General features: G+C 42.0%; 2 protein-coding genes across 5 annotated transcripts in view; one reads left to right on the top strand and one right to left on the bottom strand.

Annotated features, from left to right (window-relative positions):
• LOC310723318 (CD209 antigen-like protein 2) overlaps positions 1-17,442 on the top strand; it is a 35,490-nt gene extending 18,048 nt beyond the window's left edge. The window contains exon 4 of the mRNA XM_083536141.1: positions 17,026-17,442. Within this exon, the coding sequence (XP_083392267.1) occupies positions 17,026-17,136 (111 nt within the window). The 3' untranslated portion in view covers positions 17,137-17,442. The remainder of the gene's footprint in view (positions 1-17,025) is intronic.
• LOC310723321 (uncharacterized protein) overlaps positions 1-25,709 on the bottom strand; it is a 487,719-nt gene that overhangs the window by 223,729 nt on the left and 238,281 nt on the right. The gene's annotated exons all lie outside the window — the stretch shown is intronic.

Raw genomic sequence — 25,709 nt, 5'->3', positions numbered from 1 at the left:
TAATAAGGTCATGACTGGTTGGGATGGTAGTGAATGCAGGTATGAGCTTGCGTCTTGCTGTGCGTTTGGATCTTGTTACATTTTAGGACTTTGTGGTATGTTTGTTTTATTGTGTACTATTTTAATATGTGCAACTCTCTGCACCTTGCGTTTGCACAAAAGCTCTAACAAATCTTCTAGCTCAGATTGCATGTACTTTCACCCCGGGACACTTGATGTCTTCGCCCTGCTAATCTACTAGGCTGAGTGGTAGTGTGAATGGCACTGGATGTAGGCTGTCATCACTGGAAGCTGACACACTACATTGATACTCACTAGGGCCTCCAAATTATTTTGTAATTTTTAAAATAATTGGCTTCAGCCGATTGTGCTGCAAATTAGGCCAATTATTACACAGGCGGCTCTGACACACCAAAACGTGCATTTACGTTCTGCGCTTGCATTAGAGAGCATAACTCTCCCTATAATTAATGGACATTCCCTGCCACCCAGATAAGGATGGGTTGCCTTTTGAGTCTAGAAACCTTGAGAGGATTAACAATAAATGTCATAAGAAGACACCCTTCTATCACAAATCACTCCTGCTATCACTCTTCTCCACCCACTCCACCTGCCTGCACTCTTTTTTTCACTTCTCTAACACACTCTCCATTACTTTGTACTGTTGACCCCAGGTACAGTCTTCACAAATTGTGTCTGTGGTGCTTTTCCTCGGCATAAAACCATATTATTGCTTACAGATGCTCTTTTCTCAGCCTGGTTTTCACTACTCTTTCTGATAACTTCACGGTGTGACTGATCAACTTTATTCCCCTGTAGTTCTTTTAGGTCGGCACATTTCCCTTATTCTTAACAACTGGTAGAGCACCTTCATTTCTCAGGCATCTTCTTACCTTCCATAATCTTGTTGAACAATCTATTTAAAAACTCCACTGCTATTTCTCTTAAACATCTCCACGCTTCTACTGGTATGTCATCTGGTCCAACTGACTTTCCACTCTTCATCCTATTAATCGCTGCTCTCACTTCCTCCTTACTAATCCTATCCACTTCCTGCTTCAGATCTCCACATCATCCAACCTTTTCTCTCTCTCATTTTCCTTATTCATCAGCTGCTCAAAATACTCCCTCCATCTTCTCAACACACTCTCCTCACTAGTCAACACATTTCCCTCTCCATCCTTTATTGCTCTAACTTGCAGCACATCCTTCCCAGCTCGATCTCTCTGCCTGGCCAATCGGTATAAATCCTTTTCTCCTTTCTTAGTGTTCAACTTCTCCTACAGCTCCTCATATGCCTTTTCCTTGGCGTTCGCCACATCCCTCTTTACCTGCTGCCGCATCTCCTTGTTCTCCTGCTTACTTTTCTCATCACTCTGTCGATCCCACTTCTGTTTCTCCAACCTCTTTCTCCTTAATGCTCTCCTGCACTCCCTCATTCCACCACCACGTCTCCTTGTCTTCCTTTCTATTTCCAGATGTTACACCAAGTACTTTTCTAGCTGTCTCCTTCATCACTCCTGCAGTAGTTTCCCAATCATCCAGCACCTCTTCACCAATACCGAGCTCCTGTCTGACCTCTTCCCTGAACCTCACACTACAGTCTTCCTCCTTTAGTTTCCACCATCTTATTCTGCTTTCAGTCCTCACTCTCCTCCTCTTCTTCTTCACCTCCAAAACCATCCTACAGACCACCATCCGATGCTGTCTAGCTACACTGTCCCCCTGCAACATCTTACAGTCTCCAATCTCCTTCAGGTTGCATCTCCTGCACAGAACATAATCCACCTGTGTGCACCTTCCTCCACTCTTATACGTCACCCTATGATCCTCCTTCTTCTTAAAATACGTGTTCACCACTGCCATTTCCATCCTTTTAGCAAAATCCACCATCTGCCCTTCCACATTCCTCTCCTTAAAACCATACCTACCCATCACCTCCTCATCACCTCTGTTCCCTTCACCTACATGTCCATTAAAGTCTGTACCAATCACTGAGAGCAGTGAATCTTTCATTCAGAGGTACACCATCTACCACTTCATCTAATTCACTCCAGAATCTTTCCTTCTCCTCCATCTCACAGCCAACTTGTAGAGCATAGGCACTGATGACATTTATCATCATCCCTTCAACTTCCACCTTCACGATCATCACCCTATCAGAAACTCTCTTCACCTCCACTACACTCTTACTGTACGCTTCCTTCAGGATCACCCCTACACCATTTTATTTATCCTGAGCTTATTGTAATGATATAATAATAAAAATAAGTGTATCATATAGACATTTACATTTAGTGCAGGAGGAATGTTAATTTCAGAAAAACTCAAACTAAATACAAAAGTAACTATATAATAAACAATGTCTTAATTTACACAAAATATGCAAAATAATATAACTTTATATGTTTAGCTAAAAATAAAAAATCAAGTGCTTTTTTTTTTTTTTTTAACCACATGCTAACCATCGAATGACTTATTACAACAGGTTCACCGTTTAACTTCCTGTTCTGAAAAAAAAAACAGTAGAGAGCTAAAGACTGTGGATACATTTTCAGCATTGTTGTAGTTCCAGTGTCTTTGCAAAGAGATGAGTAATTCAATTTATGAAAACATTGATTTCTTGGAAGACAGAATATCGGCTGATCTAGAGGACGGCACAAACTTATATGAAGAGATTTCCAGGATTGAAGAAGCAAAGGAAATTCAAGTGAATACAAGCATTAAAGAGACTCCGAGTTCAGGTATGCTCACATTCTCTCTCTCACACACACACACACACACACACACACACACAAATCTTTACCTGATAGAACTCAAAATATTACTTAGAAATTACATGTAGAATAAATCACTTTCTTAAGAGCCGAACAGCTCAGGATGCAGATTTTACAGACTGGCTGTGGTGTGTCTCCTGACTCTGGTGCTTCTCATGCTGGCTGCCATCGCAATGCTGTGGTTCAAGATGATTACAGAGAGAGACCAGATACAGACCAGGTATAACAACATGACTACAGAGATAGACCAGTTACAGACCAGTCACAACAATTTGGCAGATAAATTCCAGAGGAAGACAGAGGAATTCCAGAGGAAGACAAAGGACACCCAGATGAAACTAAATCAACTCCAGAGGAACACTGATAAATTCCAGAGGAAGACAAATTAATTACAAAAGAAATTGAATGAACTCCAGAGGAAGACAGAGGACTTTCTCATTGAATTAAAGAGGAATCCAGATAAATTACAGAAGAAACTGAATGAACTCCAGATAAAGTTTTCTCAACTGAGTATGTGATTTTTTTTTTTTTGTATTTACATTTATTTTCTGTTAAGATTTGCTTCACGTTAATAATTTTTGGGGTCACCGTAACCTAAATTACAACATTGTAAAAATTATAATTTTGAAATAAACCTCTTTTTACATTTTAATGTTTCTTTCCATTTATCCTGAGCATATTAAATTAATAAAAGCATAAAATGTTAACACTTTTACAATAACTGAAATGACTGTTTATTTAAGAAAAGCAACTAAGTACAAAAGTATTTGTCTAATTTCTTAATTCACACAAAATATGTAAAATGAGATATCTGTAAATGTTTGGCTTTCAAAAAAACTTCTTTCTTTTCCCCACAAACTAAACAACTAATGACTTTTTTTTTCATTTATTCCCTTTTAAAACTATAATCTATATAAATATATGCAGCATTAATATATTAACCTTCAATTGCGTGGAGCACCGGGTTCTAAATTTGTGTCTCTCGAATTAGTAATAATTTCCCTCCTTCAGATGTATTTCTGTGACGGATAGCAGTGACCCTATAGAGAACCTCAATCAACACACACATATATATATATATATATATATATATATATATATATATATATATATATATATATATATATATATATATATATATATATATATATATGAATGCAATTGACAAAGTCATTGTTTGAATAAATGCAACCAAAAAACAAAATCAATAAAGACAGGAATAAAATAACCCAAAAGTCTAGGGCAGGGGTGTCCAAACTTTTTTTCCTGAGGGCCACATACAGAAAAATAAACTGGGCCACTTACTAGACATGAGGTACTGCCTTACTTTTAATGCCTATTATTGGTAAAATCAATCAAATGCAGGAAAATTACATTTGATAATTGAACATGTTTAAAGGAAAAAAGCCTCCATCACAGTCTCCATCAGTGGATTTTCATTAAAACTTTTACAAAAAGGTTGCCAGGTGGCAGCCTTAGTTTGGCACGTCTCTTTGATTCAGCCTTTTCTGGTGACCCTGAGCAATTTTTTTTTGATTGCTTGCGTTGTGGAGGTGCTGCCTTGTTCAAGAAAGCATTAAATTTAGAAGTACAATACAGTCAATCACTGATAATTCACGGTTTGCAGGTTCTAGTTTGGACCCTAACTAACAGCAAGTTGCGGATTATCTTAATCCGCAGGAATCCGCAGGGGGACCGAATGTTTAGGAATGTTAGGAATAACATTTTAAACTATGTATTCACTAACAGATTTCATAAAACTTTTAAAACACTTGTATTATTCATTTTAAGTGATAAATGAAGCATTTATGTCTATTACTTTACATTTTCTGGTGATTATGCACCAAAAAGGATCCAAGTTACTAGCGTAATGTCTAGATGAATCCAGGTACCATGGGTGCTGCAGGGGCACATCCAAAATGTGTGGATTTTTAGGGGACATTTAAGTCAAGAGTCAAGTCAAGAGGCTTTTATTGTCATTTCTAGTATACACAGTGGTACACAGTAAAAACGAGACAACGTTCCTCCGGAACCTGGTGCTACACTAAACAACATGAAGCTACAACACAACACAAGCTACATAAAGTGCATCGAGTGCAACCTGGTGCAAACAGTGCAGACAAAAAGCACAAGACAACACAAGACAAGACAAAAAAGCAATATAGCGCCGACTAGTAAACCTACTGCGAACTCAAATTATACAGTACTGTGAGAGGTGAAATGCAAAATGTAAAAACTGGGAGTAAATATAAACAGAACAAACAGAACAATGTAGTGCAAAAGCACAGCAGCAGTCAAGAGGTGAAGAGACAGCATGTAAACATTATACTATAATACAGTCAAAGGTGCAAAAACAGCATGTAAACAGTATAATAGTGATAAATGTGCAAAAAACAGCAGTTAAGGAGTGTGGTACGGTCGAGTATAATAAATAATAAATAAATAATTGAATGGTTGTGGAATGGATTGAGATGAGTGTGTGTTAAGTGTTTAGTCCAGGTTGTACAGTTCGGTACACACATTGAGTGTGTGTGTGTGTGTGTGTGTGTGTGTGTGTGTGTGTGTGTGTGTGTGTGTGTGTGTGTGTTCTGTTTCATTTCTGTGTATTGAGAAGCCTGATGGCTTGGGGAAAGAAACTGTTGCACAGTCTTGTTGTGGCGGCCCGAATGCTTCGGAACCGTTTTCCTGATGGCAGGAGTGTAAAGAGTGTGTGTGACGGGTGTGTGTGGGGTCGTCCACAATGCTGTGTGCTTTGCGGATGCAGCGTGTAGTGTAAATGTCCATGATAGAGGGGAGAGAGACTCCGATGATCTTCTCAGCTGTCCTCACTATCCTCTGTAGGGTCTTGCGATCCGAGACGGTGCAATTCCCAAATCAGGCAGTGATGCAGCTGCTCAAGATGCTCTCAATGGTTCCTCTGTAGAACATGGACAGGATGGGGGAAGGGAGATGAGCTTTCCTCAGCCTTTTCAGAAAGTAAAGACACTGCTGGGCTTTCTTGGTGATGGAGCAGGTGTTAAGTGACCAGGTGAGATTGTCTGCCAGATGAACACCAAGGAATTTGGTGCTCTTGACGATCTCCACTGAGGATCCATCAATAATCAGTGGAGATTGGTCGATCTGTCCTCTCCTAAAGTCAACAACCATCTTTTTCATTTTTGTCCACGTTCAGAGACAGGTTGTTGGCTCCACACCAGGCAGTTAACCGTTGCACCTCCTCTCTATATGTTGACTCGTCGTTCTTGCTGATTAGACCCACCACAGTCGTGTCATCAGCAAACTTAACGATGTGGTTTGAGCTGTGCATTGCTACACAGTCGTGAGTCAGCAGAGTGAACAGCAGTGGGCTAAGCACACAGCCCTGGGGGGCCCCAGTGCTCAGTGTGGTGGTGCTGGAGATGCTGTTCCCGATCCAGACTGGGAACAACATTACTGCTCAGGGAGATGTTGAAGATGTCAGTGAAGACATCTGCTAGTTGTTCTGCACATTCCCTGAGCACTCTGCCAGGAATGTTGTCTGGTCCAGCAGACTTCCGTGGGTTAACTCTGCATAGAGTTTTTCTTACTTCAGCTGTGGTTAGACAGAGCACCTGGTCAGTGGGAGGAGGGGTGGTCTTCCTTGCCTTCACGTTGTTCTGTAAGCATAACATTTAAGCGCAAATATTAGGGGCCATATATTTAGATTTTGATATGGGCCAATTCAAATTGGATGGTGGGCTGCAGTTTGGACACCCCTGGTCTAGGGTATAATTCCTTCTCCTGATAACCCCCAGTTAACCCCAGTCTGGTACCGGTTCCGCTCAGCCACGTCCTCCCGTAAACTAAATGAAGTGACTGTAATAAAGTGGTCAGGCTAAATGCTCTCTCGCTATCAGTCACAACAATAAAGTTAAATGCTGCGTGTAGCAGCAAGCTCAAAAAGAATTAATCATAAATGATCTGTTGTTCTGAGTATTACACACAAAACCTGAATTAAAGTGGTCACAACCTTATTGCGACCAAAGGTTTTTTCTCTCCCCGTTATAGCTGCAAACTTAAGCTTAAAACTTCCCAGAAAAAATCACCTCGTCCCTATAGGCAACACTCTCCAATCAGCCTTCTAATTACACTCACGGGGAAGTATTTACATTACATTTATGGCATTTAGCAGATGCCTTTACTCAAAACAACATACAAAAGTGCTTTGAGTCTTCATTAATAAATAAATCAACACTGGTTTGCTAGATTACAAACTTAAGATACCAACCACAATTAAGATACCATACACAATTTCAGCCAATCACTGAGCCAAACCTGCTGGGAACAGACTGATTGTGAACCAGTGCATCACTGCCAAACTTCATAATTGAACTCATTAAGGGGAAATAACCCAGTTATGACCTTGTTTGTATTAAAACCCTTATAAATACCCCATGAAATCAGAAATAAGTGACTTATGTCCCCATTTCTAAACAGAAAACTGTAGCTGTAACTGTAAAAAGTTGGGACAGGACACAAAAAGGCTGGAAAGGTACGTTTTACTAAACAGTAACATGATAGCATTAATTCAGTTCCATTCATTTTTATTTGTATAGCACTTTTAACAAAAGACATTGTCTTAAAGCAGCTTTACACAGATAAGAAAGAATAAATACAATTGTTCTTTATGAGTGTATGTGCAGCTGATGAAAAAGGAAAATGAGAGAGAGAGAAGGTTGGATGATGGGGAAGCAGGAAGTGGATAGGATTAGTGAAGAAAGTGAGAGCAGCGGTTAAGAGGATGAAGAGTGGAAAGTCGATAGGACCGGATGACAAACCAGTAGAAGCATGGAGATGTTTAGGAGAGATGGCCGTAGAGTTGTTAACCAGATTGAAGAAAATAAAGAAGAAGAAGAGTTCTTTATAAGTGTAAGTTTGTCCCTAATGAGCAAGCTGGTGGTATCTGTGGCGAGGAAAAACTCCCTGAGATGGCATAAGAAAAAAACCCTGAGAGAAACCAGACTCAAGAGGGAACCCATCCTCATTTGGGTTGCACCGAATGCCCATTTATTACAGATAAAGGTGCAGTCATGGTGATCAGATGCAAACTGTAGTCCTGAGTCAATGTAGCAGACTGTTGACATTACGTACAGTCCAAATCCATCCTTAAAGCTCCTGTGTTCCTGCATAATTTCATGGATCCCCAGGCCTTTTATCTGAATAGATCCCCAGCTGCACAGAGTGGCCTATAATTGAAGAGAACACCATTCAGAGGCAGGCCAGGAGGCAGATCCGAGGTGAGGGGCAGGAACAGAGTGGTCACTGGTACCACAGGAGCATGTTTAACAAGAGAGATAGAGAGAGAGAAAGAGAGAGAGAGAGAGAGAGAGAGAGAGAGAGAGAGAGAGAGAGAGAGAGAGAGAGAGAGAGAGAGAGAGAGAGAGAGAAAAGAGAAAAGTTAAGGACACTGTGCAGTTTGGACTCCGGCAAGACTCGCTATGGCAGCATAGCTAAAAGAGAGAACCAGAAAGTAACACAGACATGAGGGATCTCTGTGATCAGAGACGCCACCACACCACAATCAACAAACCTGAGTGTGTGCATGTCAGTAGTAGTATTTTATAATCAGTGCGAGATGTAATTGGGAGCAGTGTAGATGATTAAAACAGGAGTGATGTGGTCATATTTCCTAGATCTAGTGAAGACGCTTGCTGCTGCATTATGGACTAACTGAAGCTTATTTATGCACTGACTTGAACACCCAGACAGTTAAGCATTACAGTAGTCTAATCTAGATAATCTAGATAGTAACAAAAGCATGAATTGGAAAGTTTACTTCTACTAGTGCCCTTAACAGTCTGGATGCAAAGCTTGTGAATGTGAATCCTGCAACTCACCCAAAGTGGACAGTTTCAGACTGAAAAAAAGACAAGGTGTGTTTTTTCCTTCTTCAAGTGTCAAGTTTGCCCATTATAGCCTTAGGCTTCTGTTCTCAGTTGACAGGAATCGTGACATGTTAAGACACTAATCTACTCAAAATAGCTGTGCTAAGTGTTTATATTAATAACTTCATGCTTCCTGGCAACTTCAACCAATCTGGCAATTTTTCTCTAATATCTCTAAAATAAAAAAAGCATTTTCACCAACAAAACCCAAGCCCAAGCAAATTAATGAAAATCCCAGAAGATCAAAAATTTCTAAAATAGTCAAACCAACCCATCTAAAGCCAAGTTCAATTCCACAGTTAAAGTTTTGCCACCTCTTGGTGTGAACAGATTTTGCCCTGTATCTGCTTTAGTTTATGGATAGTGATTAGAATGTGCATGTGGACATGTGTTCCCAGTAAAGTGAAGAGTAAGTGTATTTTACACGCTCATTAATGCACTTAAAATGTCCTTTTGTTTACTCTGGCAGTAAAAGAAGGTGGTAGGGTTTCAAACACCTCACTAATCTCAGATTGCAGAATCACATATTAATTAGCTCGCCTGGTTTTAGTTTAATGGAGAGAAAAAAAATTGCTTTTGTGTTGTGTCAAGTCAAGTAAATAAGCTTTTATTGTGACACAGTGAAATAAGAAAATGTTCCTCCAGAACCTTGGTGCTACATTAAACAAAATATTAAACAAGAACACAAAGCAAGGACTAAGTGTCCTTGCCACATAAAGTTCATCGTGTGCAACCAAGCGGACAGATACACAAAACACAAAATAGCGCCGACCAGTAACCTATTGTATACTATATACCTATTATACTCAGATTATACAGTAATGTGCAAAAAAGACTATAAAGGATTATAAACAAGAGAGTATTTGTAAACAGACACAATGCAGTGCAAAAACAGCAGTGGCAGCAGTAGAGAAGTGCAAAAGCGCATGTGAACAGTATCTTCTTCTTCTTTTGGTTTCTCCCATTAGGGGTCTCCACAGTGGATCATCCGTCTCCATACCCCCCTGTCCTCTACATCTGCCTCTTTCACACCAACTACCTGCATGTCTTCCCTCACCACATCCATAAACCTCCTCCTTGGTCTTCCTCTTTTCCTCCTTCCTGGTGGCTCCATCCTCAGCATTCTCCTACTGATATACCCCATGTCCCTCCTCTGCACATGTCCAAACCATCTCAATCTCGCCTCCCTCACCTTGTCTCCAAAATGTCCTACATGCACTGTCCCTCTAATAAACTCATTTCTAATCCTGTCCATCGTCGCCACTCCCAATGAACATCTCAACATCTTCAGCTCTGCTACCTCCAGCTCCACCTCCTGCCTATTACTCAATGACACTGCCTCTAATCCATACAACATCTCAGGTATCACTACAGTCCTATAAACTTTCTCTTTTATTCTTTCAGATACCCTTCTATCACAAATCACTCCTGCTATCACTCTTCTCCACCCACTCCACCCTGCCTGCACTCTTTTCCTCACTTCTCTAACACACTCTCCATTACTTTGCACTGTTGACCCCAGGTACCTGAACTCCTCCACCATCTCCACCTCTTCTCCCTGCAACCGCATCACTCCACTGCTCTCCCTCTCATTCACACACATGTCCTCTGTCTTACTCCTACTGACTTTCACCTTCCCAGGATCTTCTCCACCTGCTCCCTACTCTCACCACAAATCACAATATCATCCGCAAACATCATAGTCCAGGGAGACTCCAGTCTGACCTCGTCCATCAATCTGTCCATCACCACTGCAAACAGGAAAGGGCTCAGGGCCGATCCTTGATGCAGTCCAACCTTCACCTAGAACCAGTCTGTCATTCCTACTGCACACTTCACTGCTGTCACACTGTCCTCAAACATGTCCTGCACCACCCTCACATACTTCTCTGACACACCTGACTTCCTCATACAATACCACAACTCCTCTCTCCACCCTGTCGTACGCTTTCTCTAAATCCACAAACACAATGCAACTCCATCTGACCTTCTCTATACTTCTCCATCAACATTCTCATAAAAAATCTACAAAAATCCTATTTCTACAAATTATGGAACAGTTTCAGAGTAATGTTTGTGAAGGCTTTAATCATCTCATCATCTACATTACATAATATCATCAAAGAAATGCAATTTAATTTAATTAGGGGAAAAATCTTCAGGCCCTCCTGCAGCACTGCATTAAAACAGACCAGATTCTTTAATAAAAAACACTGCCTGGGTTCAGAAAGTCCAGTCTTAGAGCATTTTTTGATAGCCATTAAATTTAATCTATTGGTTCATGTTAATGGACATGAATTTCCCTCTTTTTGTGGTGTCACTGACTAATGTATTTCAGTTGGATGTATTTTTTGGTGTCTCAGCCAGAAGTTTCTTTCTGCCACTGGATTCCACGGACACTGTACTGTTTTGTTTTCTAATTTTTTATTGATTTTTAAATCTTCAAGCTCCATTACTTAACATTTAAGAAGGAGATTTTATTCTTGTTTTTATTGCTTTATATTCTGTAAGCTACTCACTATTATAAACTATAATCAATGTTTCCTTCAGGTCAAAATACAGTAAATATATTCTCCTGGTTAATTAAGGAAAAAAAAAAAAGATTAAATAGAGACACACATTTATTACAGTATAACTGTAACCCTAATTTTCTGACTTATTCTCTGATTAAAAATGGGAAAAAAAGATTATATTCGCCTTTTCTGTCAGCATTATTTATGATCCTCAGCCTCCTTTGCTTGTGACACGAATAAGGTGGAAGAATCAAAAGATTCAATTTTGTGACTATATCACGAAATGCGGTGAGACTGATGGTGTGGAAGTGCATTAGTGTAAAGGGAATAAGCAGCTTGCACATATTCTACATCAATTGCTAAAAGGAAAATAAAAGTTTAAGAGGAAAAACATGCTTCCTTCCAGTTTTTTCATGTAAGATTTTGCATGTTTTAGCAAAACAATGCTAAACCACATACTGCATCTATTACAACAGTCTGGCTGGTAACCTGGCCTGGTTTAGACAGTTCACCATTTAAAAACTTTTGACATATAAAGCAAAAAAATAAATACTCTAGAGAAGACTTAGAACTGTTGAACAGCTAGAATCCTGTATCAGACAACAATAGGACAATTTGATTCTCCCAAAATTCAAGCAACTGGTTCCCAAATGGTAAACATGATTCTGTCCCACATTTTTTGAGACATGTTGTGGCCATCAAAATCTCAATTCAAATTCACTGTTATGTTTTCCTTTAAATGGTACATTTCCACAATTGAAACATTTGAAACATGTTTTCTGTGTTTTATTGTAAAAACAATTGTGGGATTATTAAAATTAACTTATTTGATTTATAATAGTTACTAAGTAAAAACTCAATTATAGATAATAATCTCAATTATAAAAAATTCTTTTTACCTTAAAATGTTTGAATCACTGTGTTTATCAAATGCTGAAAATCCCAGGTAAGCTACAACACTGCAACATATTTGTGTACTTTGCAGTACATACAGGTAACATAACAAATAAGGAATTTGGTGTGGAATTTGACAATCTCTATGGAGCAGCCGGTGATATTCGGGAGTGATCACTAAATGTCCTCCTAAAGTCAATAACCAATGTATCTCTTTTACTTTAACCACATTTAGAGATATATTGTTGGCTTGAACTCTTTAAGTTATAAAGTCTATGATCCAGTTGCAGAGGGAAGTGAACGACACGACGGTAGTCACCAAGCCAGGACATAGGCAGAAGGATGTGTGCCTTAAAGCATATTCTAACCATCTACACTGCTCAGAATGATGCTAAAGATGTCAGTAAGAACATCTGCCAGCTGGTTGCAAAGTCCACATGCTGATGTAAGTTATAGAGCACAGTCCTAAGGTTTGCATGGTTGAAATCTGTGGTGACAATAAGCACTACATTGGAATGTGATTTCTCCAGTTCACTTTACTTTTATTAGGTGGAACGTACACTCCGAGTGCTATAACTGTGTTGTGCCCATTCCCACACCTCCCAGCTGGAGACAATACCGATCCCTTTGCATTTCCTGAAGATCTAGAGTTGCGTATAAAGACAGTATGCTCAGCTACAGACAGGCGCTAAAAGCTGCAAGAGCTGAACATCTGAGCGAACTCATAGAAAATAACAAAAACAATCCCAGGTTCCTTTTTTCTACAGTCGCTAAACTAACTACAAATCAGGGATCTGAAAAATGTGTTCCATCACAGTTTAGTAGTGAGGACTTTATGAATTTCTTCACTGAAAAAATAGATAACATTAGAAAAACAATTGTGGCAGTTCAACCTCTGAGACCCTCTCCTGAGACAGTGTTACCTTTAACTCCACAACACTGTTTTACATGTTTAGGACAGGAAGAGCTGTATGATGTTATTATCAAAGCTAAATCAACAACATTTCAGTTAGATCCAATTCCAACAAATCTCCTGAAGAAAGTGTTATATACAGCTGGTAAACCTCTTCTGAATATTATTAACTCTTCACTATCGTTAAGTCACATCCCTAAATCCCTCAAGATAGCAGTTATTAAGCCCCTCATTAAAAAAACTAATCTGGATCCAAACACACTATTGAATTACAGACTCATTTCAAATCTCCCATTTATGTCTAAGATTTTAGAAAAGATTGTCGCTGCCCAGTTATGTTCCCACTTGCAAGAGAATAATATCTTTGAAGAGTTTCAGTCAGGTTTTAGGCCCCATCATAGCACAGAAACTGCTCTAGTTAAAATCACTAATGACCTGTTTTTAGCTTCAGACCAAGGCTTCATCTCGCTGTTAGTTTTACTAGATCTTAGTGCTGCGTTCGACACTATAGATCATGATCTTCTCCTTGATCGCTTACAGAATTACATCGGTATTCAGGGACAGGCATTAAGCTGGTTTAAATCCTACCTGTCCGATCGTTACCATTTTGTAGATTTAAACGGAGAGCTATCCAGGCTAGTGCTAGTGAACTATGGCGTGCCGCAAGGTTCAGTTCTAGGACTCTTCACAATATACATGCTTCCCATAGGAAATATTATTAGAAGGCATGGAATTAGCTTCCATTGTTATGCTGATGATACCCAACTATATTTCAACAGTAAAAGACCTGGGAGTTATTTTAGACAGCAACTTGTCTTTTAAAAATCATATCAACCAAGTTACAAAAACAGCCTTCTTTCACCTTAGAAATATTTCTGAGCTAAGAAATATGTTGTCTATATCCGATGCAGAGAAGCTCGTCCATGCATTCATGACCACCAGAATAGACTACTGTAATGCATTACTAGGTAGATGTCCTGCATCATTTATAAACAAGCTTCAGTTAGTTCAGAATGCAGCAGCCAGAGTTCTTACAAGGTCAAGAAAATATGATCACATAACCCCAATCCTATCATCCCTACATCGGCTTCCGGTTAAGTTTCGAATAGACTACAAACTACTACTTCTCACTGATAAAGCACTAAATGGATTGGCTCCCATGTATCTCTCCAGTCTTCTAACACGCTACAATCCGTCAGGCTCCCTGAGATCTCAAAACTCTGGGCTTCTAGTAGTTCCTAGAATAGCAAAGTCCACTAAAGGTGGTAGAGCATTTTCACATTTAGCTCCTAAACTCTGGAATAGTGTTCCTGACAGTGTTCGGGGCTCAGACACACTCTCCCAGTTTAAGTGTAGATTAAAAACATATCTTTTTAGCAAAGCCTACACATAACACACATAACACACATCACTTATCATAACCATGTGCTCCAGAACATCTGATCACATGCACATTATCAACTTGTGCTGTTAATATCATGAACAGCAGCTACGCTAATTCCTCTCCACTGCTTCTCTTTCTCTCCCCATCCCGAGGCTTCCTGAGGTTTGGCCAGCTCCAGTCACGTCCCACCTCATGAAGATTATGGACTTTAAAGAAGTAGATGCCAAACTCGCAAACATCCTGAACCATCTAGAGATGTACCAGTGCCAATTGGATCCCGCTGCATGTGTGGAGTTTGACATTGGACCTCCTGAAGTGTTTAAAGGCTCTGGCATGGAGAAGCTGATGCTGGATCTGTGATGATCACAAATGTTGAGCTCAGTAGCTCCTACTTTTATACCAAAGACTGGAGAAAGAACATTTACTTATAATCTTATACTCCAGTACTCATGTTAGTTCTCACTCTCCAGTGTTCTGTATTGTTGAAAGATTTATGATCAAACTCTTGATGTCACCCAAATGAGGATGGGTTCCCCTTTTAAGTCTGGTTCCTCTCAAGGTTTCTTTCTCATTACATCTAAGGGAGTTTTTCCTTGCCACAGTCGCCACGGCTGCTCATCAGGGATAAATACACACTATTCACCTTGACTGTTGATTTCTGTAAAGCTGCCTTGAGACAATGTCTGTTGTGAAAAGCGCTATACAAATAAACTTGACTTGACTTGACTTGACTTGACTTGAAGATGGCAGTTAAAACATGAAATAATTTGGTCAAACACTTTACTGATCCTAATTTCAAACCTTCAAGTTGAAGAAAACGTATGTATTTTTCTGTAGATGGCAGTATAAACTCAGAAATGTAATTCATTGCTTTTTAAACCCACCCGTGTGGATTCGACCCTCCAATTTTATCTGTCTGATTACCATTTCTTCTCATAAAGAGTCACTATAATGGGTCTGATAAACCTAAACAAGTAATAATGCCTATCCAAATCAACATTTCATTTTAAAAACAGGTTTTGTTTGAAGTAAAGGCAAAGCTCCCTTCTTCAGGCCGCACAGCCTCCTTTTATATGCGTTAGGCTTTCAAGGATGGTGAGGAGCAGCCATGCTCCTGATCAGTTGCCGCCATGTCTGGGTTTCGTTGGCCCTCCCACCTGTTATTTGCTTTTGGCTTTCCAAAAACTGGTGCTGAACTGGCGCTGTCCGTTCAGCACTATGCCTGCAGTCATATTCAGAGTGTGTTGCAGCGGTTGCATGCCAAAGTGCCGTCATCACAGTACCCCCCTCAGCTGCAAACCTACTTTTAGTGGGTTTTAGGACCAGAGTAAATATCTCCAGGAGAGGCCGTCTGCATTGCCATGGTCAGCTCCTGCTCTGTGTTGCACCTGGAATGAGTCCTGCAAAAGAGAATCCATTGTTTTATATGGACGTTTGTGTCTTTTGCTTTAGCCATCCACTTCAGTGGGAAATTATCTGCTATCAGGGTGAAGTGTCTGCCCACCAGCCATTGGAAACATATACAGACAATACACTAAACGAAGTATTGTGATGTAAACAAAAGAATAACAATCTAAATTACAACACTATTGTTTGGTTAGAGCAAAAATGCGGCATGTTGTTCAGTGGACCCGCATCTTTCCAAATAAACCAGGATTAGCAGAAGTGGATGCGTTTGTGACACTTTATTACAATAATTGTGTAGGTACTGCATTTTTTTTATGCATGTTGTTTGTGTGTACTGCTTAGATAAATTTACCAAATACATTTGTTATACATTTTCCATTGAAAAGCAGTGATCTAAAATCACTGCTTGAGACTTAGAGCTTTAGAATGATATATAGTTATGAGAACAATGGGATATCGGTTGCACTGGCACAGAACTGAAGGCTAAGGGTGTAACTGGACCCAATCTGTGCGAATCGCACCATCCTCTGAACAGATGCCATCTCATGGCATACAACCTCCTCATAAAGGGGGCTCTGGACTGAAGAATGTCCTCTATCACCTTGGTGGAAAGACCAGAATTTCTGAGCTGTGCACCCTCAGGACACTGTACAGTTTCCGGTACTTAGGTGTTCACATCACACAGGACTTGTCTTGGTCCTGTAACATTAACACCCTGGTGAAGAAGGCCCGGTAGCGTCTGTACCATCTGGGACGCTATGGGGACTTTAAACTTTCCTCTCAGGTGCTAAAGACTTTCTACACCTGCACCATTGAGAGCGTTCTGACGGGTAGCATCACTTCCTGGTTCGGGAACAGCATCATGCAGGACAGGCGAGCCCTCCAGAGGGTAGTGCGTTCAGCTGAACGTACCATCCACACCGAACTTCCTAACCTGCAGGACATCTACAGCACACGGTGCAGGACCAGGGCCAGGAAGATTGTGAAGGACCTCAGCCATTCCAACAATGAACTCTTTTCTTTGTTGCGTGCCGCTCCTTGAAAGCGAACACATAGAGAATGAGGAGGAGCTTCTTCCAACAGGCCAATTCGGAGATTTGAAACCAGGAAACACCCAGGATCTAAAAACTGATTTGAACTGTGGTTTTTATGTCATTAATTTATTAAAGAAAGACATATTTCTCCTGTATGTCATGGAATGGGAACATCTAAATCAGTATTTATTCCACACCAGGACTTTTTTGAGGTGTGCAGAAGAAATCAAGGTGCTTGGATTGGTGCAAATGACATAGACAGTGAAGGGACCTGGAAATGGGTGGACGGTACCACAGTGACCAAAAGGTAAGAGAATGAGAAAAATTTGGTTTGTTCAATGGTCACTCTCACATCACATTTAAGAACACAGAAATCACTCTCAGGTCTCAGAGCATATGTGATGCTTTCACACTGGCAGGTTAGAGCACAGTTTGCATAAAAAAAGGTCATGTAATATCTGTTGTGAAGAACCAAAACAAAACCTGTAGGAAAGGGTTTGTCCTGGAACTGTACCATAATTCTCCCAAATGTGACCATGACTCACGTACAGGTGAACACTTTTTCGAGAAGTTAAGCACGTGTTGTAGCTGTAGTGTTGTAACCTGCACGTGTTGTAGCTTATGACATCATCATTATTCATCTTTACAAGTTTCTAAACTTATTTGTAAATTTTGTCTCTAATATCTGTCTTAATAAATCTATAACAAGGATTAAATGCGTTTGCAGTAAATTGACTTTGTGGTAAAAAATATTAATAAAATAAAATCTGTCAAAAATGAATCATCCATTAACCACTTATTAATTCAAGTCAAGCATGACTTTAATTAAGACTAGAAATAAGCAAAACAATCCCCAGTGTTCAAGAACAAGCCCCACACGCTCACTGATCTACTGAGATGGAAAAGGAAAGCTTCACAGTGAATCCAGCTCCTCATTGTTGTTTCATTAAAGAAATGAAAGCAAGCTGTGGAGATCTTACTGGCTCAGGTGGGAAGAAACGGGGGGCAGGCAACACAAGTTTATTAAGGTTATAACAGTACATGCTTAGGACTAGGTCTCTTCAAAACACCTCCTACATGATACCCATTACTAGCTGTTCCATTCTTCTTCCTCTTCTTCTTTTGGCTACTCCCACTAGGTGTCACCACAGGAGATCATCTGTCTCCTTACTACTCTGTCCTCTACATTTCATTTTCATTTCATTTTATTTATTTGACAGGGACAATGCAACATACATAGTGTCAAAGCAAGCTTGTCACTGAAATGCTACATAAAAAGTTTATAGCAAATGCTAATTTTCAACTCCTGTCCCTGGTTGGGCTCTAAACACAGTACAATTTACATACTAAAGTACTTTAATTTAAACAAATAACATGATATGGACAATTCCCGTCCCTAGTCATACACAATAAAATTTACCCATGAGATTTACCCATAAAGTTTACATACACACATATATCATATACAACTCTTACCTACTAGTTAAAAATGAGTGCACCTTTGGTTTGTCTTTAACCAGTTTAGCCTGGAAGTAAACACATTAAAGTCCAGTATAGTCTTATTGTCAGATGGTAATGAGTTCCAGAGTTTGGAGCTCTTCACAGAGAAGGTAGTCTGACCAAAACTGGTCCTACAGTATGGGATTTTATAGTCATGATTTGTAAAACTCCTAGTGACTTAAATGCTGCTCTGTCTCTCAGTAAATGAACTTAATGGCTCAGGTACTAAATGATTAATGCACTTATAAATTAATTTAAGAAAGCAAAAATTGCTAAAACACTCAAAATTCATTAAATTATATTTCTTAAAAATGGTACAGTGATGGTGTCGAATTGTTTTTTTGTCCATAATTTTTATTGCTCTATTGTATACAGAACATATGCATTTGGTTGCAGTAGGAGTGGCTTGGGCCCATGCTGTCATGCAGTATGATATATCTGCCTCTTTCACACCAACTACCTCCATGTCTTCTCTCACCACATCCATGAACCTCCTCCTTGGTCTTTTATCTTTTCCTCCTACCTGGTGTCTCCATCCTCAACATTCTCCTACTAATATACCCCATGTCCCTCCTCTGCACATGTCCAAACCATCTCAATCACACCTCCCTCACCTTGTCTCCAAAACGTCCTACATGTGCTGTCCCTCTAATAAACTCATTTCTAATCCACCTCTTCTCTTCCTGCAACCGCACCACTCCAATGTCCTCCCTCTCATTCACATGCATACTCTGTCTTAATCCTACTGACTTTCAACTAGGTGTTCCATTCAAACTTCAAATAATTCCTAAGCTTCATTCAAACTTCGAGTTTCATAAATATAATAAACATAAAAAAAAAATCTTTAACCTTAATAGTAAATGCTGAGGGCTATTGTATCATGTGGTTAAATAGTTTCTCTTTGCTCATCTTCCTTCCCCTAGAACCTTGTAAATAATCTTGTATGCCTTTAGAGACACATATTGGTGTTGAAAAAGAATTTCAGAATAATGAGAATCACATTTAGAAAATTACATTTAAAAAAAAAATTAGAAAGTCATAAATATTTGGGGATGTGTGTATGAACCTGGATCTCCTAGTACAATACTAGAAGATGAATAATAGCAGAATTTTAGCCCATTTAGAGGTGGAAAACAAAAGGTATAAGTACTGAATTGAAATAATACTTATTATTATGGTATAAAAACATATTGAAACAATTGTAGCAAAACTAAAAGTACATGACTAATCCGAGGAAATGTTTATAATGGAGAATTCTGTAATCTGCTTTGGGAAAAAAAAGGGTTTGAATAATTGTTGAATAAAAGTTTTGACAGAAATTTGTGCAAACCAGTAGCAGAGTCTAATTGTCAGGTGAGGAGAAACAGAGGCGGAAGCCGTAACGGTCCGAACGAGTTTTAATGAGAAGAACAGAAATGAAGTGAGAGGAGGGAAAACAGGCAACAGCAGGTGTATCCAGGGTACGCCCTAGAGGGGCGAGGTCCACAAAGTCCGATAACGTAATCATAAAAAGAAGGGAAAGCTCCCGAAGCGCCTGGAAGAGGCAAGATCCACACGTAGTTCCGGAGTAAGTCTAGCTCTCCTAGCACAACGCGTAATAACTAACAATCTGAGAGCATCTTAGAGTGATGCTATCTCCCCAAGCGGCACCCGATGCCCAAACTCTGCGCCTGGGCCAACCCCGGGGCCTGGGCACAGGACATAGCGGGTGGGCTGCGTGGAACTCCCCCAGGAGAGCAGGGTCGAGCATGTCCACCCGGGCAACTCAGGAACGTTCCTCCGGACCATAGCCTTCCCAGTCCACAAAGTAATCCAGCCGTCCACCCTTACGGTGGGATTCCAGGATCTTCCGCACAGCATAGACCGTGGGCTGTCCATGCTCCTCTGGTTGATGAGGCCCTCCCGGCATTTCTTGGAGATGAGAGTTTCAATAAAGACACGTGAAAGGTGGGGTGAATTGGGTACCTGGCAGGTAGGTCTAGCCGATGGGACACCTCGTTGATCTGGCTCACCACACGGAAAGGGCTAATGTACCGGGGACTCCACTTCCAACATGGCAGCTTCAGCCTCAAGTTCCTCATATACAGCCAGACCCGATCCCCCGGTTGGTAAGATGGTGCGTCCTGCCGGCGCGCATCGGCGTGTCTCCGGGTAGCGCGAAGGGCTCTCTGCAGTCGGACTCCCACACCTGGTTCCTCTCCCGGAACCAGTAGTTCATGGAGGGCATGTGGGAAGGCTCTTCCGACCACGGGAAGAGGGGTGGCTGGAATCCCAACACGCACTGGAAGGGAGTGAGGCCTGTCGTGTCCTGACACAATGAGTTCTGTGCATACTCCATTCAAGGCAAGAACGCCATTCAGACATGTGATGTGAACTGGGGCCCTCGGTCAGAAACAATGTCCCCCGGGAGCCCGAAATTTCAGAACACATGATGAAAGTGGCCTTCGGCTGTTTCGAGAGCAGCAGCAGGCGCTTCAACGGGATGAAGCAACACGCCTTGGAGAAACGATCCACCGCTACCAGCATGCATGTGTGACCCTCCGACTGCGGTAAGTCCATCACGAAGGCGATCTCGAGGTGGGACCAGGGACAGTGCGGTGTTGGTAGGGGTACCAGCTTACCGACAGTAAGGTGTCTGGGCACCTTGGCCATAGCATAGGTGGGACATTCTTGCACATTTCTTCCCCCACCTTATTCCCTCATGCCGGTCAGTCGTATCAAGCATTTCACTGCATGTCATACTCTGTATGTATGTGTATGTAAAGAATAAAATTTGATTTGATTTGCCTACATATCCAGTTATGTCCTGATTTTTTCCGGGCCACCAGTAACGTGCCTGTTCCAGCCGGATACTCCGTTTTCTCCCTGGATGGCCTGACCCGGGTCCCTCGTGAGTGTTCTTGAGGAGTTCAACTGCTTCATGGCAAGTGGCAATGCGGAGCTCCTCCCAGAGGATAGGGCCGAGGATCAGTTTCGGGGAAATGATTGGTTCGACCGGTTCTACCGGGGTGTACTTCCTGGAAAGGGTGTCTGCTTTAGCATTCTTCGATCCGGGACAGTAAGTGAGGGTGTACCGGAAACGGGTAAGGAACAGCGCCCATCGGGCTTGTCGTGGGTTCGTGCCATCCTTCTCCATAAAGAAGAAGATGGAAGCGGCAGGTGAGGATGAGAGTGTAATGAATCCATAGCAGAGAGCTTGCAAAAAATACTCCTCCATGGCCTTGCGTTCTGGAGCGGACAGGGATATACTCGGCCTTTAGGCAGTTTGGCCCCAGGCAGAAGTTATATTGCACAATCCCACGGCCGGTGAGGGGGGAGATGAGTGGTGGCCTGGGCGTTGAATACCTATGCGAAGCTGTTGTATTCCACTGGAATTTCCACCCAGGTTGGTTCCGGAGCGTCTTCCACCCGGGTGGCGGCCACGGTCATAGTGTGGCGGTGACTGATGGGGAGATGAGTGAGATACTGTTCCTTGCACCACGGACTCCACTCTAAGATGTCACATGGTTCCCAGGAGCATCGGGGTGCATGCTTTGTGAGCCAGGGTCTCCCCAAGATGACGGCGACCGTGGAAACCGGATATCCTCCTAGTGAAGCACCCCCATTCTGAGTGTAATGTGGGGGGGGCACAGTACTTCACCCAACCCCGAACCAGCCGGTGTCCTTGGATGGTTTGGGTTCTAGCTTCTGGGAGCCCCTCTCCTGGGGAAGCCGGAGCCGGTCAAGGCATCCCTGGGAGATGAATTTCCCCGCCGAGCCGGAGTCAAATAGTGCAGACACAGAGACATCAAGAGTGGGGGTTAGGAGTGTTATGACCAGTTTAGAGAGTGAGGAAATGTCGGTGGGAAACTCAACGGTACTCACCGCTGGTCTGGGCGGCCTAATGGGGCACTCAGGGATGCGATGACTACGATTTCCACAGTAGAGGCATATTTCAGCCACCTGCCAGTGGTTCCTCTCCTTCTGAGACAACCTTTGCAACCCCACCTGCATAGGTTCTGGTTTGGGAGGCGGTGGTGGCACCGACACGGTGGTGGTCTCAACTTCCGACAGATGGCAGGCTGCGAGGTGCTGTGACATCCCGCTCGATCGTTGAATAAATGCTTTCAGACCAAGAGTGTCATCATAAATTGCCATGGCATAGCTGACTTTCGGGTTAAGTCCCTGGCGATACACACTCAGGAGTGCAGTCTCGTTCCAGCCGCTAGTGGTCGCCAAGGTGCGGAAATGCAGTCTGTAGCCGGCGATACTATCCAAACCCTGGCGTAACCCGAGCAGCTGATCTGCCGTTGAGAGTGCTCCGGTGGTACCGCTTGATAGCGGGCTTTCCATGCTCCAGGGAGCTTGCGCCCAGGCGAGCGCTCTTTCAGAGAGTAGTGACACAAGGAATGCCACCTTAGCGCAATCAGATGGGAATTTGTGGGGCTGAAGCTCAAAGTAGAGCTTTACCTGAAGCAGGAAGCCGTGACATTTGGTCGCATCACCGGAAAACGATGCCTGGAAGCCATTGGGCTTGCCGACGGATAAGGCGGCCACTGGGCTAGCAGTGGCTAGAGAGAAGGCAGCCCGGAAAGTGGCGGTGAACTCGCGGACCGTGTCCGAAGAAGTGCCGGATTGTGGCTCCATTGGAGGTATGGCGATTTCTTCTACTCGCGTTGTTTTGAAGGTCCGTTATTCTCTCAGGTGAGAAGAAATGGAGGTGAAATCCGTAGCGGTTCGAATGAGTTTTAATTAAAATAATAGAAATAGTGATAGAAGGGAAAACAGGCAACAGCAGGTGTATCCGTGGTAGGGACGAGGTCCACAAAGTCCAACCTAGATACCGAAGTGAAGAACAGTTATCCGTGGTACACCCTGGATGGGTGAGGTCCACAAAATTTCGATAGCGTAAGCGTAGAAAGAAGGGAAAGCTCCCAAAGCGCCTGGAAGATGCGAGGTTCACACATAGTTCCGGAGTAAGTCTAGCTCTTCTAGCACAACATGCAATAATGGACAATCTCGAGAGCAGAGCCAAGGTCCTTAAGTAGACCAGGTAGATGAGGCTCAGGTGTTGGTGGTTAATATGATGGAAAAGCGCTATATGTGGGCGGGGCGCCAAAGAGAGTCGAAGCCGGTGGCGCCCTGACACTAATTGCTTACTGACAAGAGAAGGTATAGATAAATCTTTAGTTATAAATCCTTAAAACACTGTATAAGTAATAAATATGAGTTCATGCTTCAATTTAGTTCAATTAGATTCAATTTGTATAAAACATTTACCAGTGGATATTGTCCCAAAGCAGTTTTACAGGAATATACAGATTACACATATACATTTTACATTTAAAAAAGATTTCCTATATGTTTATCTCTAATGAGTGAGCAGTTGCCAACCATGACTAGGAAGAACTCACTGAGATGAAATGAGGAAGAAACATTGAGAGGAACCAGACCCTGAAAGGAGCCTCATGCTCATCTGGGTGACACAAAATGTCCATTCATTATAGTTCCATCATTGTTAAGGTTATCAGCTGTTCACCGGGTGACAATTGAATGCAAACTATTTATAGCAATTGCTGCTCTTAGCCACTATAGCAGTTCCTGTGATGAGATTTTTACAAAACCACCTACAGTGAATAGAGAAAATGACATTGTTTCAAATATAAATAAATGCAGAATGAAATAATTAGCAAATTTTATAACTCCTCTTTACGATCTCCACGGAGGATCCATCGATAATCAGTGGGGAATGGTCGCTCTGTGCTCTCTTGAAGACAACAACCATCTCTTTGGTTTTGTCAACATTCAGAGAAAGGTTGTTTGTGCCACACCAGGCGGTTAATTGTTTCACCTCCTCTCTGTATGCTGACTTGTCATTCTTGCTGATGAGACCCACCAGGATCGCGTCATCTGCGAACTTGATGATGCGTTTTGAGCTGTGCATTGCTAAACATTCGTGAGTCAGCAGAATGAATAACAGCAGACTGAGCACACAGCCCTGAGGGGCCCCTGTGCTCAGTGTGTTGGTGCTGGGGATACTGTTCCTGATCCGGACTTACTGAGGTCTCCCAGTCAGGAAGTCTAGGATCCAGTTGCAGAGGAAGGTTTTCAGGCCCAATAGGTGCAGCTTCTCAATCAGGTGCTGTGGGATGATTGTGAATGCTGAACTGAAGTCTATGAACAGCATTTGTACGTACATAAGTGTCCTTATTGTCCAGGTGGGTGAGGGACAGTTGGAGGGTCGTAGAGATGGCATCGTCAGTGGAACGGTTTGGATGATACACAAACTGAATGGGATCCAGTGAGGGTGAAAGCTGGGTCTTGATGTGCCTAATGACCAGCATCTCGAAGCACTTCATCACCATGGGTGTGAGTGCGACGGGACGATATTCATTGAAGCAGGACACTGTAGACTTTTTGGAACGGGACAATGATTGTTGTCTTGAGGCACATAGGAACAACCTTGCTGCTCAGGGAGATGTTGAAGATATCAGTAAAGACATCCACTAGCTGTTATGTGCATTCCCTGAGCACTCAGCCAGGAATTTTGTGTGGCCAACAAACTTCTGTGCATTGACTCTGGATAGAGTTTTCCTTAATTTAGCTGTGGATAGACAGAGCAACTGGTCACTGGGAGGAGGGTAGCCTCCATGGTGTTCTGCACCTCAAACCGGGCATAGAGGTTGTTCAGCGCCTCTGGGAGGGAGGCGTCACGGTCACAAAGAGGTGAAGTTGTCTTGTAGTTCGTGATCACCTGGCTGCCCTGCCACATGTGCCGGGTGTCTCCGCTGTCCTGGAAGTCGCTGTGGATTTGCTTGGCATGTGCACTTCACTTCTCTGATGGTTCGGGACAGTTTGGCCCTTGCTGTTCTTGAGACCATCTTGTTATCCACGGCTTCTGATTGGAGCATGTAGTGATGGTCTTGGAGGTGGTCATATTATCAATGCACTTGCTGATGTAAGTTGATGAAATCCATGTTGGTTGCAGCCTCCCTAAACATCTCCCAGTCAGTGCACTTAAAACAGTCCTAAAGAGCAAAGATGGCTTCTGCTTCAAAACCGGTTTAGAGCGTCTGATAAGCGGTCTGTATGCTGGAATTAGCATAACAGAGATGTGGTCTGAGTAGAAAGGTTTTTGAATTATAACCCATGGTACACCTGTTTAAACAGTGTAAAGGTTGGAATGCTATATAGTCCTGTGTAATGGAAGTATATATAATTTAAACATCAGGAAAGTATATGATTTTGCAGGGTTGATTAAATCGTTATAACAAACAAGCACAGTTACCACATGGCTTTGGTTTGATTCCTTTGCAGCGTGATGCATTATCACCTCACAGCTGCAATGTTGTGGTTCAAGCTGCTCTCTGTTTTTGCATGTTCCCCCTGGGTCCACATTGGTTTT

The sequence above is a fragment of the Silurus aristotelis genome, assembly GCF_946808225.1.
Source record: "Silurus aristotelis genome assembly, chromosome: 3".
Lineage (NCBI taxonomy): Eukaryota > Metazoa > Chordata > Actinopteri > Siluriformes > Siluridae > Silurus > Silurus aristotelis.
Note: the sequence above shows the minus strand (reverse complement) of the source record. Positions and strands in the feature narration are given on the sequence as shown.